The sequence below is a fragment of the Passer montanus genome, unplaced genomic scaffold (assembly GCF_014805655.1).
Source record: "Passer montanus isolate IOZ18808 unplaced genomic scaffold, ASM1480565v1 scaffold21, whole genome shotgun sequence".
Classification (NCBI taxonomy): Eukaryota; Metazoa; Chordata; class Aves; order Passeriformes; family Passeridae; genus Passer; species Passer montanus.
In genome coordinates this window covers 437,572-456,519 of record NW_024366703.1, presented here as the reverse complement: position 1 = coordinate 456,519, position 18,948 = coordinate 437,572, and the positions used below count along the sequence as shown (strand labels likewise).

The 18,948-nt window shown below is 46.6% G+C and overlaps 1 protein-coding gene across 1 annotated transcript; it reads left to right on the top strand.

The window, feature by feature from the left end:
- The first annotated feature begins 7,840 nt into the window (after positions 1-7,840).
- CUEDC2 (CUE domain containing 2) lies at positions 7,841-18,862 on the top strand. Its single transcript, XM_039708785.1, has 10 exons — positions 7,841-7,921; positions 8,696-8,817; positions 11,827-11,918; positions 12,744-12,887; positions 13,256-13,317; positions 14,717-14,850; positions 15,683-15,853; positions 16,184-16,245; positions 17,917-17,977; positions 18,344-18,862. Exons 3-10 carry the CDS (start codon positions 11,845-11,847, stop codon positions 18,488-18,490), a joined length of 855 nt encoding a protein of 284 aa, XP_039564719.1. The 5' UTR covers positions 7,841-7,921; positions 8,696-8,817; positions 11,827-11,844; the 3' UTR covers positions 18,491-18,862.
- The last annotated feature ends 86 nt before the right edge of the window (positions 18,863-18,948 follow it).

Here is an 18,948-nt window from a genome sequence, read left to right as displayed (position 1 = left end):
AGTACTTTGAAGCAACAGGGTTGTGTTGCTAATATTACATTGCATGAACAGGGAGTACTTTTTAGAAAACCTATGGATCACTCACAGAAAGCGCTCCATTTCAAGTTGTTCAGTAAAGCAGACGCGCTTCCCAGAAAACATGCTGCCCCATCAAAGCTTCATTCCACATTTCAGCCTTGATCCGAATCCAAATTGCACAACTAGCCTGTGTCCTGACAGCAAGCCAAACCTTTCTTCAGATACTCCTGCATTTTCTGAGCCACACAACACCCACGCTGAGGTTTGTGACTCATGTCCATTATCAGTTTAATCCGGTTATACACAGTTTTGATGCCTGGTTCTCAGAAGAATGCTGCAATGCTTAGGACATGTATGGGAAGAGTAAAGGAGAGGGTTGCTAACTGTATTTCTTTTGATCACAGGCTTTTAAAGACCTACCTGTAGGCCAACTGTACCAGCAGAAACACAGTAAGAGGCATGGGTCTTCAGATCATCCTTAAACTCTCCTGAAATCCCATCCAGTGAGCTATAATTGCCCTTTCACCTTGCTCTTCCACCCTCCTTTTGAGCCCATCTGGCTAACAGGTCAGAAGTGGGGACACCTGTGCACAAAGCCGTTGAAGTCGGGAGATTATTTGCTAGCTCTGGATGGAGCTTTAGTTTCCATCCGAAGCACCTGCTGTCGGCCCTGACTCACGTGGGGCCCAAATGCAGACCCGGTGGCCCCTGATTCACCTTTCCGCTGTTTGTTCTGAGCGTCATCGCAGGGCTATGCGAGGAGCCCGGCCCGTCTCGCTCCTACACGGGGCTTTCCCAGCGCTTCCTTCGCAGCCCTCGAGCCGGGATGCTGCGGGCGCTCCGAGCTCCTCCTGCGGCCTCAGAGTGGCACCTAGCGCTCGGCTGCCGCACTGCCCCGGCCAGCGCCCGCAGCCCTGCCCTGCCCGCCCGGAGCGGCTCCCGGCCGACAAACCCTGGCCCAAGGACAATCCCCGGGACAAGGACAAAACCCGGGACAGCCAGCCAGCCCGCCGGGAACCGAGTGCGCTTCCCTCACGCACTGCTGATGGGTTGGCTGATGGCGCGGCAAGCACCCACAGCACAGTGAAATAAGAAAGGGGGTAAACTTATCCTCCTGGTTATGCACACTGTGCTGTACGGAGAGGATAATTTCGACACCGCCCAGCTAGATTATGGCAAGTTCTGTTTAACAACATTCACCCTCCACTGCAGCCTGGTACGGCGGTTTTCCGGATACATACCTATGGAAAGCTACTTGTAATTACTAAGCCTTTCTTCAAAGGCCATGCTTGTTCTCAGGTACTGACTGCACTGTTAATTTGTTGCTGCTCACAATACATTTCTCTTATAACCCTAATTTTTCAAACTCATTTTTCTTCTCCTTTTATGTGCCAATCAAAACTGAAATACAGAACTCCCCAACAGCAGGATGTCAAAAGGAGACAAGGAACTGAATGTACTTCTAGGGAGTATTTCCCATATATCAGAAATAACAGCTATAAGAATTTTAAAAAACTACAAATTATCAGGAGCTCTTGAGGGAGCTCCTGAAGGCAGCATCCTATTTATTATTATTATTATTTTTACTACATGACCCACTCAAGTATAATTTTATGGTGTATAATTTAATCAGAATGCTCTGCAGGCAGGTACATTATCCCAGCTGAGTATGTTTTCTATTTTCAGTTTGCCTGAGATGAAGTAGCTGGATATGTTAAAGAAAAGCTACATAACTGTATAGGAAGTGTGCAGCTTTTTCATATGCTTCTCAGTAGCAGATCTCTGAGTGCTTTAAGAAAAAAAAAGTCACATGTTGCTTGCCTTACTTTGTCCATCTGTGAAGTGAGGATAATACCTAAAGACAGTGGAAGGTGAGGATCAAAGACCATGTCCTGAGCTTTTTCCAGTACTGAAATAGTTAGATTTTTTTTCCCATTACATCTGAACAAAAGAAACACATCAGAATAAAAGAAATTAGAGATAGCAGTAAGACAGAGTGCTTAAATAGTATTCTGATCCTCTCCATATTTTAGTTCTGCTAACTGCAAAAGTCAGGCATTTATTATGTAAATTCAGAGACGTGTTCAAATATAGCTAGTTACGTAGCATAATTTTCCAGTTCTTAAAATTCCTCTAAATTAGGAAAAGCTTTCACACTTGAATTCTGGCTGAATTAGCTGCTACAAAAAAAAGAAGACAAAAATTGCTTTCACATATGAATGCAACAGAAGAACAGACCCTGTCAATACTTTTGTCGATAATATGCATGACAAACTAACAAGCTTCCAATAAATTAAATTTCAAACGGTTTGGCCTTAACCTGGCAAACTGTCCAATATCTACTTTGGCAGATGGCTGAGAAGTATTATGGGTGAGAAAGTTCTTCTTGGCAGCAGGGCCTGCATTCACAGGCAAAATGCAAGAAATCACAGCAGTATTGGTGCTGCAAATGCCAGTTTCTTCAGAACGACACAACATCCTTTGGTAGCAGACTGTTGATCAAGGCTAGAGATAAGTACTGAGAGAGCCCTTTATCACACTTGCCAAGAAAAGAAGCAAGCATTGCGAGGGCTGTACACGATGACAGACCCAGCCTACCATGGAACCCCAGCTGGCAGCACCTACAAGAAGCTGGAAGAGCTGCCCATCACAGAGCACACAGCGCTTGCGAGATCTGTCCAGGACAGCAGTACAAACACTCGGCAGCCTAAAAGCTCCTCCCAGTTGTGAGACCATCTGACACTGTCAGCTGGAAAGTTATTTGCTATAATACCACCCAATTTAGAGTTACATCACCATCCTATATAAGAGCACCAATAGCCTTTTGCAGATGAAAAGCTTCTTCAGTGCTCCTCAGTATCATCTTCTTACTGCTCCTTTAGAGTTGGCCAAACTAGAGCAGCTCCAGACACCCCAGTCTGTTAGAGACTACCTTTGCTCAGTGTATTATAATCAGAGACTGAAAAAAACACCTTTGTTCACTGATTGTTTTATTTTTTCACATCGTCAAAAATGCCCATAAGAAACACACATCCAACTGGATGAGTCAGCGAACAAAAATTTCTGGTTTCTTTTTCTGGCTCTGCCACAGACTCCTACTGAGACTTTTGAAGATACATGTCATCACTCTGTGCTCCAGCCTACTGTATATAAAACTGTAAGTCAAATGCAAAGCACAATAAGTTCCCTGACAGAAAGGTGACAAATTATTCATTTACTTATTATTCACATACTTTGTTGTTTATTTTTAGACAAATTGCTCATTTCGCTGTCACAAAAAAAAAAAATTCTTCATACCTGTGAACACTAGCAAGCTAACTAAGTCACAATACAGGAATGAAACAGATTCATTTGTCATACACAACCGCAGAATTGTCTCTTATTTGACTACAAGACCTTTGTAACTATGACAAGATGTACATGAGAGGAGGCAAAGAGCGACAAAAAAACCAAGGAAATATTCAAGTAGAACTCCATGTCACCAAGAAAGTGTAAAGACAAATAGGCTCTAATAAACCCAACTGTAACCTAGAGATGCAGATTACTCTAACTGTCAGACTCTGCAATTGCAACATGAGTTTTCCCAGGGTCAGCCGAAGGAAGCATCTCTTGGAGTGCCAAAATGAGCGCGTTGGTGACGGACCGCAGGAGCAGGGAGCTCGGGAATGCGGGAACAGCGGCTGGCGTTCCGCGGCGCGCCCGGCAGAGCGCGCCAGGCCCCGTCCCGGGAGAGCCGCGCTGCCCCGAGCCTGGGGAAATCGGGACTGGAAAGCCGGAACCCCCCGCGCTGCAGCAGAAAATGTGGGAGCCGGGGGCGCTTTCAAGGGGGTGCTCATAAGTTGTTTAAATTTTTGTAGAGGTCTGAGTTTGAAAAGTCATTGCTACTTAAAAAAAAAAAAAAGAAAGAAAAAAAAAAAGACTACTCAAAATACCCTTTCTCTAAACTTCAAAAATGGGTGTCTGTAGAGGACTGAAGATAAACCACAATTAAAATACAGTTTGGATTAGTAAAAATAAAAGCACTGGACAAAACTTGAAGCTGCGTACTGATATTCTAGGCTTAGCAACAGCAAAGGATTTTAAGCAGGCTTGAGGACACATATGAATGTGGGACAAGATTAACTAAAACCAACGGGAAATACAGCCTAAATATCAGGAAAGACATCCCAATAAAGTGTGCCTTGCTTCAGATTAAGCCCCATTACCAGGGCCTTTCAAAGCCAGAGTATACAAAAACAGCATAATAGCCATTGTAGGGAACACTAAGTCTGCACTAAGCAGGGGGCAAAACCAGGTGGAAGGGGTACTTTTTTGTTCTCTAATTTCAAGTCAAATATAAAGAGAAGCACATGTAAAAGTAAAATTTCTCACATACAGGATTCATCCACCCACATGTTATAATGTCACAGAACAAATTCATTTTGGGTGGCATCCCCAGCCATAGTGGGGAGCTGATCTTTAAGGTCCCTTCTAACCCAAACTATTCTATGATTTCAAGTACATTATACCACAAGGAGTTAATAAAGGGCTGGGGAAGGAACAATATTCCTCTGCCTTGATTCAACACACTTGGATTATTCATCACATTTGTGAAGGAATATGAATCCTATCAAACAATTAGATGGTGTGTTAACCTTTCTGGTTTGCAGCAGCCTGTGACTGTCGAGTAGAAGGGTTCTCCAAGAACAATTTCCTGTGCTGTTGTTTCTTTCTGCCTGGACTCTCAGTGAAGGGTGTATTTTGTGTGCTTGTGTAGGGAATCCCTGTGGAGGTTTTGTTGAGCTTTAGGTCAAACCTCTCTGAATTTAACTTAAAACTGGGGAGCTATTAGATGCATATTTTTTCTTGTATCTATTACCAGTACTACAAGACTAGTCCTCTTCCATTATTGTAACTTTAAAAATCCCACTCTCTTGCATCAGTTTGGTTTAGAGTGAGGTGGGAAGGTGAAATATCAAATTGCAAAAAGTACACTAAAAGAAGCCACTACTTCCTAGTACTCAATGTACACAACTAAGAAGTTTAAATAGCTATAGGAGAATATCAGTAGTATTGTAACTTAGATTTTCTCAGACCTCTGCTTCAAAGTCCAGTGTTGTTTTCTTCTCCCATCATTGTCCCAGCTGATGGTGACCTTCAAAGTCTTGGTTGTAGAAAAAAACAACAAACACAGGTCCAGTCTGTTGTTCTGAAATCTGTGATACAAAAATCATAGGATTTGTAAGAATTTTTAAATTGTTTGAACTGACCGTATCTGAGAACTCTCAAAATTTCTTATGGGCCTCAAAGTTTCCAAGCAAGCCAAGGAAACCACAAAGCACACTGAGGCTAAACAAATCCTCAAATTCTTCAGATTAATAGGATGCCATGAACTACCTGGAAAACGCTGGTAGAGCCTTTTAACATAGTTTAGGAATGTCTGTTCTAATTCAGTTAAGAATTGATGAGGGAAATTAGGTCAAACAGGGTAACTGTAATTGTTTGTCACAGCTTTAAAAATTGTTAATTTCTAAGGGCTTCTCCTGGTTTAGGGTGAATTTGGGAGGAAACTTCTGAATGGGGTCCCTCTAGAAAACAGATTCAAGTGGACCCTCCTCGTCACCAGTTCAGGAAAGATTTCCTTGGAGAAAAGTGAAAAAAAAGTTTATTTAACAAACCAAGTACTTACAAACATTAAAAAAATAACATTAAACAATGGAATCTCTTGTTCTGAAGAGAGGCAAATTCAGAGCTCTTTTTGTGGGGTGTACTTGGCTCACTCAGTCTCTTAGCAGTCCCTCCTGCACTGGAAAACGCAGTCCCGGGTCCTGGTGGGCCACAGGCTGAGTTCCTGCTGCTTTTCTGGGTTTTCGGTCCAAAGCAGGGCTGATCAGTTCCAAGAAAAAGAAAAGCAACTGTCCAGGGAACTTTTGTGCCTCAGCTAGCTAAAAAAAATTAACTGAAAGCAAAGGAGAGCTCTCTCCTGCTGTCTGTGCTGCAAACAACACAGTCCGTGAGAAAGAATGCGGGGGAGAAAGTGCAGTTTCTGCAAACAAACTGCACGTTTCTTGTCCCCCCTTCACTCTTGGAACCAGTTTTAAAGCCACAAAACTTATTTCTGGGCTAAACAGAAATATGGGGATAAAATTCAGCATCATAAAGTCCCCCCAGGACCGGGCTTTACACGTGCTACTTAATTTTCTTCAAAAATTCCCCTTCCACTCCACTGTGATGAAGCCTGCTCCAGAAGCAGCTTCATTCTCAGCATGTTCTTTACACAATGGGTCACACAATTTGAAACCTAGAAATAGCAGGCCTGGTAGAAGATTTCAAACTGCTAACTAAACTAAGGGAAAAGCACAGATTGAAGGAAAGATAATGCAGAGTAGTTGACTACTCCCAGTAAATGTATGGATAAGTGCAGCTAAAAACAGTCAAAAGCAGAATTAAAAGCAACAGATACTCTTACAATGAGGTATATTCATACAGCGTCAGTAGAGGAATGTATGTATATTTCAAGAGAAATAAACAACGGAAACAGACTCTGCTCTTAGTAACACTGGAGTGAGTGTGATATTCCTTACCTTACTCTGGTTTTGTTTGTGTTTGTTTTCTGGGTTGTTTTTTTTTTGGTTGGTCTTTTTGGTTTGGTTTTTTTTGTTTTGTTTTGGTTTTGCGTGGGGTTTTTTTGTTGTTGTTGTTGTTATTTTTGCTTTTTTTGTTGTTGTTGGGTTTTTTTGTTTGTTTGGTTTGGTTTGGGGTTTTTTTTATTTTTATTGCGGAAGGCAGAATCGGGCTCATTCACTGGGTATTTAGAAACACATGACTGAGGAGCATGAGTCGGAGAACAACTTTGCCTTGCTGATTTGGGGTTTTTCTGAAGAAGCATCTGGTATAACAGTTAGTTCTCCGAAAGTGCTTCAGGAAGCACTGCGTTGTCAGACCAGGCAGAGCACCGAGCCTGGCTGGGCACGGGTGCAGCCAGCAAGCAGGGAAAGAGCTGCGCTCCTGTCCCGCATCCCGCTCAGCTCCTGCCCCCATCCCGCTCTGCTGCTTTCTCAGGTTGGTGCGCTCATGTTGGACTCCGTGATCCCAGAGGTCTTTTCCATCCCGATCCCGCTCTGCTCCTGGCCCCATCCCGCTCAGCTCCTGCCCCCATCCCGCTCTGCTGCTTTCTCAGGTTGGTGCGCTCATGTTGGACTCCGTGATCCCAGAGGTCTTTTCCATCCCGACTGACTGTGATTCCCGAGCAGCCCGCGCCTGCCCCGGGCGCCCAGCGATGCCCAGGCGGGCGGAGGGGATGCCCACACAGCGATGCCCAGGCGGGCGGAGGGGATGCCCACACAGCAGCCAGCCCAGCCCGCCTGTGGGGGCTGAGCCTTTAGCCGCACCCGGGCGGCAGCTTGGGGAGCATCCCGCCACGGAGCTCGAGCTGACCGAAGAGCTGGGCAGCCTGGCCCAAACACCTGAAGCGTGCTGCTCTCAGCAGAAAACGCATCCGCGGCACCCGGCAGCGAGGAGAGCTCCCGGGAGCCTTTCCGTGCCCAGCCCGCCCGGGCCGCTGCCCACAGCAAAGATGGCGGCGCGGGCAGCGGCGGCGCGCAGCCGCCCTGCCCCGCCCTGCCGGGCCGGCGCGGCCACGTGACGCGTTCAAGCGCGCCGCGCGGGGCCCGCGCGGGAGCGGCAGAAAACGCATCCGCGGCACCCGGCAGCGAGGAGAGCTCCCGGGAGCCTTTCCGTGCCCAGCCCGCCCGGGCCGCTGCCCACAGCAAAGATGGCGGCGCGGGCAGCGGCGGCGCGCGGCCGCCGCCCACCCGCCCTGCCCCGCCCTGCCGGGCCGGCGCGGCCACGTGACGCGTTCAAGCGCGCCGCGCGGGCCCCGCGCGCAGGGAGGACGGCGCGGCGGGGGCGCGCGGGCGATCAGGTGACCGCTAACCCCCGGCGGCGCGCGCCCGTTACCGCCCGCCCGCGGGGACGCGGGACACGGGATATGGGATACGGGATATGGGATTGGGGACACGGGACACGGGATTGGGGACACGGGATACGGGATTGGGGACACGGGACACGGGATTGGGGACACGGGATTGGGGACACGGGACACGGCGCCGGGGAGCCCGGGAGCGGGGCTCTCCTCCGGGATCCGCAGCGCCGGGGCGGGACACGGGCCCGGGGCCGGGCAGGGTAACGCGCAGCCGGTGCGGAGCGGACGGCGGTTCCCGGGCCCCGTACCGCGTGTGGGGTGCTGCGGCCTCGCCGCCGAGCCCAACGGGAAGGGTGGCCGCCCGCGGGAGCGGCCCGGACCTGCACCGAGAGGCCGGCCCGGGGCTCCGGCCGGGCACCCGCAGCGGTGCTCGCTCTCGGCCCGTCCCCCCAAGGCCCGGACGCTGCTGCTGCTGCCTGGCCGCGGCACTGAGGCCGCCAGGGCTTTTGGATGTGTTGGTGATGGGCAGGCGCCGCTGCTGGCCTTGCTTCATGAGCCGTGGATGTTGGAAAACAGCGCGGCACGGCGGTGAATGGGGAGGGTGACAGGTACACCGTTCTCACAGCCTTTCACAAAGTGCATTTTATTCCAAAGAATGAAGCTGTGCCCTCTGCCTTAGGGGAAATGGTCACAAGTGACACAAAATATAAAGACACCAGCAATGATTCTCTTGGGCTCCTGCTTCAGCTAATTCAGCTTTCCTTTCCCATAAAGGGGTTCCCTCATTCATGGCTTGAGCCTGGCAGCCATAGGATGGACTGTCACCTCTGCAGGCACTGAAGCGACTTCACAAACTGGCCTGAGCCGAAGACCTCGCACAGCTGACACCTGCTCCGGTAAGGGCCCTGTGTCAGCAGAGTATCCAAGCGCAGCTTTCCAGCGTAGATCTAGAGGGGAGGGCAGAGTCTGGCCACTGGCATTATTATCTTCCATCACTGCCATTTACTGGGACTAAGCTATAAACAAAAGTCTTATATTAATTTTAGAGCATTAAGCAGTTAATTGTGTTAACACTCACAATGACCTCAGCCTGCTTTCTCATAGCCACTAGTGTGAAAGCACTTTCAGGGACTTCTTTAGCAAGAAAAACAAAAAAATAGAAGCACTGAAATTGTCTGTAAACTGTCATTTCAGCGGGAAAGTTTTCTTTTAAGCCAGCAAAGTTTGAGTTAAATACTTCAGTGGCATATAGCCACAGCTCATTCTCCGTCCTGCCCATGTCTTTTGAGAAGTTCCCTCTGAGCCTGTATGTCACAGGCTGCACTGAGAGGGCCTTCTATCCCAGAGAAATGCACTTCCCCAAGCACAGACACCCCAAGCAGCATAAGACATGCTCTGTGCTTTTCAGAAAAAAATTTCAGAGAGAGCTCAGTGAACCATCCCTGTCCCATTATTCACTCACTGACACTTGAGCTAAATGAACCTTCGCAGATCAGATTTACATAAACTTGCTCTAACCTGTTCTGAGAAACATCCAAGGATACAACACCCACCTCCTTCCACTTGCAGAAGCCTCTAGTCATCAGTGGGCAAATTTATGATCCCGTAAAAGTTTATGTACAGTTCCTTAGTTCAGAAGCATTCTTCTAAATTGCTCGTCTGTCTTACTAAAAAGTCCAAGGCTCACAGTCATTCCCATTCCATCACACTGACCATTTGAGAATGATTACTGAAGGTGGAGTTGAAAGAACCTTCCAAAACAATCCAATTGTATGCAAACAGTTCAGTTTCTTGCCTTTTTTTTTTTGAGGAAGACAGATTCATACCAACTTTTCTTCAATATAACATAAGTACCTATTTCATACACCACAAGAGCAATGGTACTTTTAGAGGGATATTATTTATACATTTGTTTTACAAAAAGCCCCACGAAGCCAACAAAATAAAATTTGACATTAACATGCTGGGAAGGAGAATACAAGGGGATGGAGATTGTTGAGATTGCTAGGTTCTCAGGACTGACAGTAGGGTGGGAAACTGGCCAGAGTATCCAATAAAGAAAATTAATAATTTTCACATTCACAAAGTGAGAGCTGATACCACTTTCCTCTGCCTGAGGTGAGGAAATACGTATGCCATACGATGTTATGTGATTCAAAATAAGCACTCCTGGCATCTCAAAATAAGCCTGTCTTAATGAGATGACATACAGTGCTCCATTGCAAAAAACCCCAGTGTTTAAAGACTGGGGTTTGTCAGAAAAGTGAGAGGGATTTCCAGGAACTGAAGGTCTCTTGTTCTGACAGTGCAAAACTGTAAGGCTGTAGCTGTGAGCAGAGCAATAGGAGTATCATTTCATCATGTGCTTTTAAAAATAGATGCTGTACATGTTACACAGAACTCATCTTGCAACAAGAAATGCAGAAGGACTTTCACAGATTTATTTGAATCAGTGACAACTATTGAAGTGATCTTAAAACCGACATTGCAATTATGACTGGAAGTTTAGAAGTATGGTAACATCTTTTCAGGAAAACTGAGCTCTCAGGAGGGTGATTTCTCCTGCCTTTGGGTTGTAGATCATTTTGTGCATTGTAAATCACTCCCACACAAAACTGAGCACATAGGATAAGCTCTCCTAGTGAATCTCCCCCTTAACTATTGCAGGTCATCACTAGCAGAATTGTAGCATTTGAAGGAGTTTTGATGTCCCAAGTTACATAATTCTAAACATGGCTGAGTGTCATGGGGTGGTTTTGTTTATATCCTGCTAACACTGGAAGACTCATCTAGGGAAATGCCAAACCTTTCTGATTCCCATGGGACACCAGAATTGTCTGTTAGTAAGCTATGTGACTGTTCCATGAGTTCTGTGTCCAACAGGCCTGGTCAGCTCCTAGTGTGGTTGAAATGAGAGAGCTGTACTGATGGGAGCATGATGATCCTTGGCACCTCTCTGGCCAATGACCATATCAGTTTCTCTAAATGCAAGGCTGGTTTCCTTCCTGAGAAGAACTTGGTGCTTCTACCAGGAATTTGTCCACCCAGCAGCTCTGTAGACCCCAAGGGGAAGGAATGGTTAAGGAACAGCTTTTTTTCCACCCCGTTCAGTCCAGGCTCAGTACTGATAGCCAAAGCAGGGCTGTGGGCAGCCCCCTTCTGCCACTGCTTCTGTAGGAGCTCTGTGATTCTTAGAACTCCCCTGAGTTTTGGGTTATCAAGTGCCCCTTGTTGCAGCTGCATCAACTCTAGAATGGCTCATTTACTGAGCACAACAAGGGGATCCTGTTTGGGCAGGATTCCACTGGCAGTCCATGCCTGACCTGGAGACCTTTGATATTTTGGCTGGCAGACTACTTGTCTGTGCCCTGCTTGGTATTTCCCTGTAAAATATACTCTAGGATGTCCTTTCTTTAGGAGACATTACCCTTCCTCCCACTCATTCCTGAGTCCAGTCCAAGCATCACTGCATGTGCTCTTAGCTGGAAGGTCCACCCCTTTCTGCAGTGAGTGTACAAGCCCACTCTCTGTTTCTTTCTCACTGGACAGCAGTCTTCCAGCTCAGAAGGGGTCCATGGTTCCTGCAGCTGGACACATCTGCATTTCCAGCTTTGCTTCCCAGAGGGGACTTTTTAAATGTATGGTACAGCTGCATTCTGACAGCATCAACACAGTCAGGAGGGGCCCAAGATATTGGGCTCTTTTTTCAAGTGGATCCTCATACTGCAGCTTTTTGTGGATATCTTTTCCTGCTGTTACCCAGAGATGACAAGACATTGGGGAAGCTTGTGAATTGCTGTCATGAGAAGAGCACACTTGCCTATGCCATAACTGCATTTTGATCTTGTTATTTTGATTTGATTAAAATTACATGGAGTTTTCTTTTTCCTTCTTTTTTTTTAAAGGAAAAGGCTTAGAGAGACATGGAGATTGAAAGAATCATTCAAGACACACTGACATGCTTCATCCAGTCCCACATCCCTGCAGCAGATCTCAGGTATGTTGAGATAGGCAGTTCCAGTATCATTGCTCCTGCATTGTTCCTCTGTGCATTATAGTGAATTCTGTAGTTTTCCTGTACTTTGTGCTGCTCTCTCTTAAGTCAGATCCAGGATGTAGGTAATTTGCATAGGCTGTGATGGGAATGCTGGAACCAGCTATAGTTTAGCATTGCAATCCAGCAATGTCATTTCTTTGATGACCAAGATGATTAATTTCCTGTCCAGTAATACCCATTAGGATATGGGATTTCCTTCATTCCACAGCGCTCCCAAATGGCTTTCTGAGCAGGATCATCTATGTCAGGCCTCTCCCTGTTTTGAGCACTGCCTGCATGCAGAAATACAGCCACCTTGAGGCTGGAACACAGCAGTGAGTTTTACAGCTGGTGGCAGCAGTGACACAAGCGTGGAGAGCAGCAAGCAGAGAACACTGTATCCCATAGAAAGTGTAACTTAACAGAATATGATGTCCTTACCTGAAATACCAGTCAATATAGAACAGCCAAGGAACATTTGGAATATTTTTGTTAGCTCAGCTGAAGCACCCACAGCAGCACAGCCTCTGGAACACACGCTGGGGTTTTCATTCAGTGCTGCTCAGGAAGTAGGACCACATGCACTATTTATCTGTTAATGCTTTCCTCTCAACCACTGACCACCTGCTACTTGGCCTTAGGGGTGATAGCTTCTCATAACATACAGTTACACACAGGTTCTTCTGCTTCTGTATTAGAAAGACATGAGGTTAGGCAGAATGGGGATGGAGAGAAAGGAAAAAATGGGCCTGTTGACCTTGCTGTCTGTGTTCTCTTTGTCTCCAGTGGGATGGATGATGTTTTCTTCTCTTATATCACGGGTGTCCTGGAAGAGCTGGGCTCACCAGAGTCCTCTGAAGAGACTTTTGACATGGACACCTTTGTGGAAATGATGGAGGCATATATCCCTGGTTTTGCAGAAATCCACAGGTGTGTGATTGTTACTGGTTTGTATGTGCATGCCATGCACCGGGGGCCTGACCCCGAGACCCCCAGTACTACAAATTCTTTTGTTATACCCAGTTATATATATATAATGTATTAGTGCTAATCTAATTTATATTTATGTATATAAAATGTATTAGTACTAAACCTAAGCCATCATGATAAGTCACTCTTTCCCTGAATACACAGATGGTAATCCTAATATAGCTTGCAAGTAGGACCTTGGTCATCTGCAATACCAGTTGATTTTATTGGGCTTCCCATCAAGCCTTGTCTTTCTATAAAATGGTAGCCAAGTAGGATAGGCTAGTGCTTTTATTTCTCATGCTTATTATACAGCTTCTCTCTTGCAGTGGGGATGTTTGTGAAATGATGTTCTCCCTCTCAGAAAGGCTTGGTGAAGCTCGCAACAAAGGTGAGTTACACAAACAATGTCAACACAAGAAGATCTGTACATGTTTTTAGTCTTAGTATTTGGAGTTGAACAATGTCACAGAAGAAGTACGAACTTGTTTGCCACAGTTAGGAACTCATAAGGTAGCCCAAATTGATTGACAGGTTTGGGGTTTTTTTTCAACATTCAGTCAGGTTTTTCACATCAACAAATGGGAGATGGGAGGTTGGAGTCATATGGAATACTGTCCAAGATAGACTGAAGTGAAAAACACTTGATCAATTCTCCAAATACCTCTATTGATATCAAAGTCAGAATAATAAGAAAGGAATTACCAATTCAGGGCTGCTTGTTGAAATTCTGCTGTAAGTTAATTCTGAAAGAGGATTTCTGCCTGCCTCTGATAGCCATCTGCCTAAGTGGCACTACCACTGGGCAGCCTTTATCAGGTGCATCATCAAATAGGGTATCCAGCTGAATACATGTATCACATCTAACTCTGAGCATCCTCAAAGCTCACTTCCTGTTCATCCATGAACCCTGGCACAGATGCAAAATCAGTGGTGTGCTCTGACCTGCACTGTGCAGGACTGCAGAAGACTACGCTGTGACAATGGCCCTTTCTAACCTCAGCACTCACAGGCCAGCTGGATTGCTGTATCAATTAACTCCATGGGTACTTTCCACTAAAGAACAGACAGGTTGCAGTGCCTGGATATCAAACCTTTCAGGACATAACCAGTCTGAGTTTTGCTGGTCTAGCAGCATCACTGCTGTCTTGCCAGAAGGCTACACAATGTAGAATAGACAGTCCTGTCTTTTGTCTTACTTGCTGCTTTCTTGAACTTGACAAAATCTTCTGCTGTGCTCTGCTCCCCTGCATCCTACCCTTTGAGGATCCTGATGTAGACAGAGTGTGGAAGGAAAGCACCATTCCAGTCTTAGGACAGAACAAAAGTGAAATGGTTCTTCCTATAGTGGGAAAAAGAGCCTGTAAAAAAAGAGATGCATCAGAGTAACCTGATCACAGGATATGCTGGCTTGCATGCAGCTTGGGGACTTCCACAGTGTATTCCCAAGTTTAAAATCAAAACTACACCTTAGTTTAAAGAGCAAATACCAGGGAATTCTTAGAAATGGAAGTATCCACAACCAAAGCACTAGCAGACTGAGAATTGAAAAGTATAATTGAATTTGCAAGCAGCCCATGCCCTTTACAGCCTGGAAATGCAGAACTCAGGCACTATTCCCACTGCAAGTATTCCCACTGAGGGCAGGAGAAACAGTAGTACTTCCAAGTCTTGTCACTTAAGAAGAGATTTGCTTTGGCACAATGCACTAGCAGTCTAATGCCAACAGAAAGCACAGAGCTCTAGCCTTAGTGGGACTGTTCCTCAGGAGATATCACTGTGTCTTTAAGAAAAACTTGGCCAAAAGGCTGTGGAAAGCAGGAGTGAAGCGCCCTCTGAAGATCTCACCAAGGGCCAGGAGGCTGGAGCTGGAGCCTGCAACGGGGAAAGACTGTGCACTCTAACAGACGGAGCCGGGGCCCAGGTATGAGTACCCCGCAGAGGACAGCAACAATGGGGACACTCACACAGCACTAGGCTACCAGCACCACCTGAGGGCATTTTCCAGCTTTGGAAGGAACCACAGCATAGGCTGTGACACAGCATCACTTGTGTCCATGATCTTCTCCATTGTATGGCCTGAGCAAGACTGTCAGAAAATTTTGTGCTGACAGACTGTGAGCCAATGCTCTGGCTCATCCTTTTCCGTGGCTGGAAAGGGTGAGCAAGAGCAATGGCTGAGAGAGCATGTCCCAGTGCTTCCAGAGATCCCACAGCAGCTACAGGTACTGCAGTACTTTCTACATCAACCCCACCTTCCTCCCCCACACTCTGCTTGCTGTTTCTCCAGTACTGATCTATTCCTGCTCTGCAGTACAAGCATTCTGTGTCCACAGCATTTTAGTAAATCTGCTATGGTGATTCCTTCTCATGTAGCATCAGGTCAGTGTTTAGCAGGCCCTTGCCTTTCTAATCAAAGTACATATAACATCACAAGGTGGGCAGGAGTCAGGCATTCACACCACAGGGTCCAGGAAGTTCACTCTTAAGCATGGCCACACAGAGGAGTCGGGTGACAGGAGCCCTGCTTCAAAGCAAGGTGAAATACAGAGGGAGGAGATTAAAGGAGAGTGAGAGGAGTTGGTCTTTCCAAAGATACAGTCCCCTGTTAGTTTCAAGAATCAGATTTAGTAATGATGATAAGGAGAGAGAGCTTTCAGCAAAGGGCAAGCTAAATTTCCTGACCATGAAAAACCAGAGGCCCTTTCCTCTCTTCACTGCATCCCCAACTTACCTCTGTCTCTTTCTCCAACTAGGAAGGTGCTGACTTGAAGGATGGGGTGGAGCTGCTACTGGAGATGTTCCCGGCTTGTACCGTGAGCCAGGCAGAGAAGGCTCTTGCCATGACCTTGGGGAACTTGGAAGAGGCAGTGCAGTTAATTGTGGAGGAGAAGGTGGAAATTGGCCCAGCAGGTGCGAGTGTAAAGGTACTGTACTCTGACCAGGGTGGCAGTGGGCCAAGGAGCAGGGCAGAGCTCAGAAACATACAGGTGCCACAGGTGTCTGCTACAAGCAAAAATTTTGACTGCAGAAACTTTATGCACAATAAGTCAGGAGGATCATGCAGAGCCACAGCTCCTCTCCCTCCCCTGGCTTTCTTAGTATAGGCTATGCCCACAACCAAGCCAGGACCCCAGTGGAGCTGTGGCTGGCACCCCTTCCCCCTGGAGTGCTCTACCAGCAGCTGGGTTCACTGAGCTAGCAGGTAAGCTGTATGCCCTGTTGTGCTATTCACACACCAACTTGTCTCCTCCCAGGAACTGACACGGCCCCGCAGAGCGCCCAACCATGAGGAACTAAAACAGGTCATCCTACAGAAGTAAGTACCAGCAGCAAAGAACCCCTTGTTTTGCTCCAAATCAGTGAAGAGGTAGCAGTTTGGGGAACAGTGTGGTCTCTAAAGAACTAGGGGTAAGTATTGGCTGAACACATGTAAGCAAAAATACAATCATCAGCTGGGAAGAAGAAAAAAAAAATTAAAAAACCAACCAAACACATACACAAAAAAACCCAAACAAACAACCCACAAAACCTAAACAACAGAACAGGTTTGGTTTCTTTTAGAGCTCTGGCACAGAAACACGTGACCTGTACCAGCTGGGTCACAGCACTGGCTGCGTGCAAGGTTTCAGCCACCTATAGAAACAGTGTAAGTCACAGTGCTCTTAGCTGAGGTCCTGGTTAAAGGTTCAAGGCACAAACATCATGCTGCAGCTCAGGTAACAAACACATGGTGACCTGTGGAACTACAGTAACTCATTCGTACCTCCATTCTTGGAGACAGTCCAAACAAGGTTAAAGATACCTTCAAGAGACTGCCTGTACAACAGCACTGGGAAGATTAAATCTCAACTGCTGAAGGTGTGAATTCAATGCATTTAAAGAAACTTCTCTGAAGTCCGCCTATAGATTTCTTGGGAATGAAAGTAGCTTTAGATTAGTTTACCTACATTCATTTCTAAAAGCATTTAATTCTCAATGGGAGAACCCACACTGTGGTTTCATCTATCTGCTTTAAGATCTCATCTTTCATGAGTATCGTCATGCAGGCATGCAGCTTCCACATGTCTATCCAGCCACATCTTTTCCACTTTACATTCTCCCCAGGGACAGAATAAACAGTCAGTGGGCTAGGAAAGATAAAGTAAGGCAGAACAGCATCCAGGCAGAAGTAGTAATCCCTGTCCTTGCCCATCTCCTGTGCAGGCTCACTTCGGAGTGACAGGCAAGGGAACAAAAAAACACCAGCTTTTTGTTATGTTTCTGAGAACTTCACTTTAATGACATTTTGGCAACATCCTGTACTTTAAACATCACTCAAGCACAGGTACAGAAAGCAGATCGCCATAGCTGAAGATACACAAGAGTTACTATACTAACTACTGAGGGAGAAGTCATGGTCACCTGTGCTAAACCAGCACCAAAATCTCAGAGTAGCAACTCAGCAGTACAGCAAGCAAATGCTTGGACCCTGATGTTTCAGTTACATGGGAAGTGAGGTGATGCTTTTATCAAGTTGCTTCCAGCACAGACCTGTTTCACAGTCAAGTAGTAGGAGGAGTGTGAAAGGAACACCATCATTCAGGGCAAAAGCAGACAGATTGGTCCTGTAATCTCACCTATGTTTCATTTGGCTGCCATCACTTGGACTGAGAAGGAACAAAGATGCCCTGATGGGAGAACACACCAGACCTCAGTACCTCTCTCAGTTCTGCAGTGGCTATCAGCTTTCTCAACCACCTGAGTTTTCAATACCTTTCACATACAGCTAAGGATGCTACTCCAGCAGAATCCCACTAGATTCTCACCAGAAGGGTGACATACTTCTTGCCCATTTCACCCAGAGGGGAACATCAAGTTTTCCTAGCTGCAGTCTAGGCAAGTAGGACACAAAAGGCTAGTCCCAGCCAGGGATAGGGACATAGGCTGTGAGTAGCCCCCAGCAATGTATGTTACATTGTATGTTCACTGAATGCTTCTTGTGTTTCAGATACATGATGGTGGATAGTGCAGATGATCAGAAAACACATCGGCCAGCTCCACCCAAAGAGGTAAGCAGGCCCAGCTCACCAAGAGTTTGAATGTCCCAAGCTTTAAAATAAAACCAGGCTGCAAGTCCAAAACAACAACAGGGCAGGCCAAAGGTAGGTCCGTTCATAGAACCTGTCAGTCAAAGAGGGAAGATGAGCTCAGCTAAGGTGCTGCAGGAAATGTCAGTTCTTACCTTTCCTGACTACCATGGCTCTTGCTCCCTCCCATCAGATAGCATCCTTCCCAGTTTTGGCCAAGATTCCCAACACAGACAATGGCAAAGCAGCCCACCCACCTCCCATAGTGCAGGTCTGCTTTTGCTTGTCCCTTCCATATCTCTACCAGCGGCTGTCCATCCACTTGGTGTTCATATCTTTCCTCTCCAGGCTCCCAAGAAGTTGATCCGCTATATTGATAACCAGGTGGTGAGCACAAAAGGAGAGAGGTACAAAGACATCAAGAAGCCTGAGAGTGAGGAGATGAAGAGAACCTACATCAGCCTAAAACCAGCCAGGAAGTATAAGTTCCACTGACAGCCAAGTCCTCCTGCTCTTCAGCCTTCCACCTCATTGCCAGGCATGGCAGGATGGATGTGTGGTGCTAGGAATGAGGTGACTCCACCTGCCACTAACTTGAACTAACCTGGAAGCCAGGACACTGCTTTCAGCTTCCTCAACTAACTTGGCTGAGGAGACTTCTCTCCTTGTGTAGCTATCCCTCTGCCCCCAGGGGCACACCACAGTGGCTCTCCAGGACCTGGGCATTCTCTGCTATTCCTTGCATGGCACATTTTTAGATCTGAGATGTGGCATGTGCTGTTGCAGCAACCTTTTTAACAAGTCTTTGTGCACTGTTGCTTTGAGTGCCAGTATTAATAAAGATGATGTGAGTTGGTGTGTAGTTCAGCCAGAGCTTGCACATGCTTTAAAACACTGCCTCCAAAGACAGGAGCAGTGTCATCCTCTCTTCCTCTAATTACTCTCTTCATCAC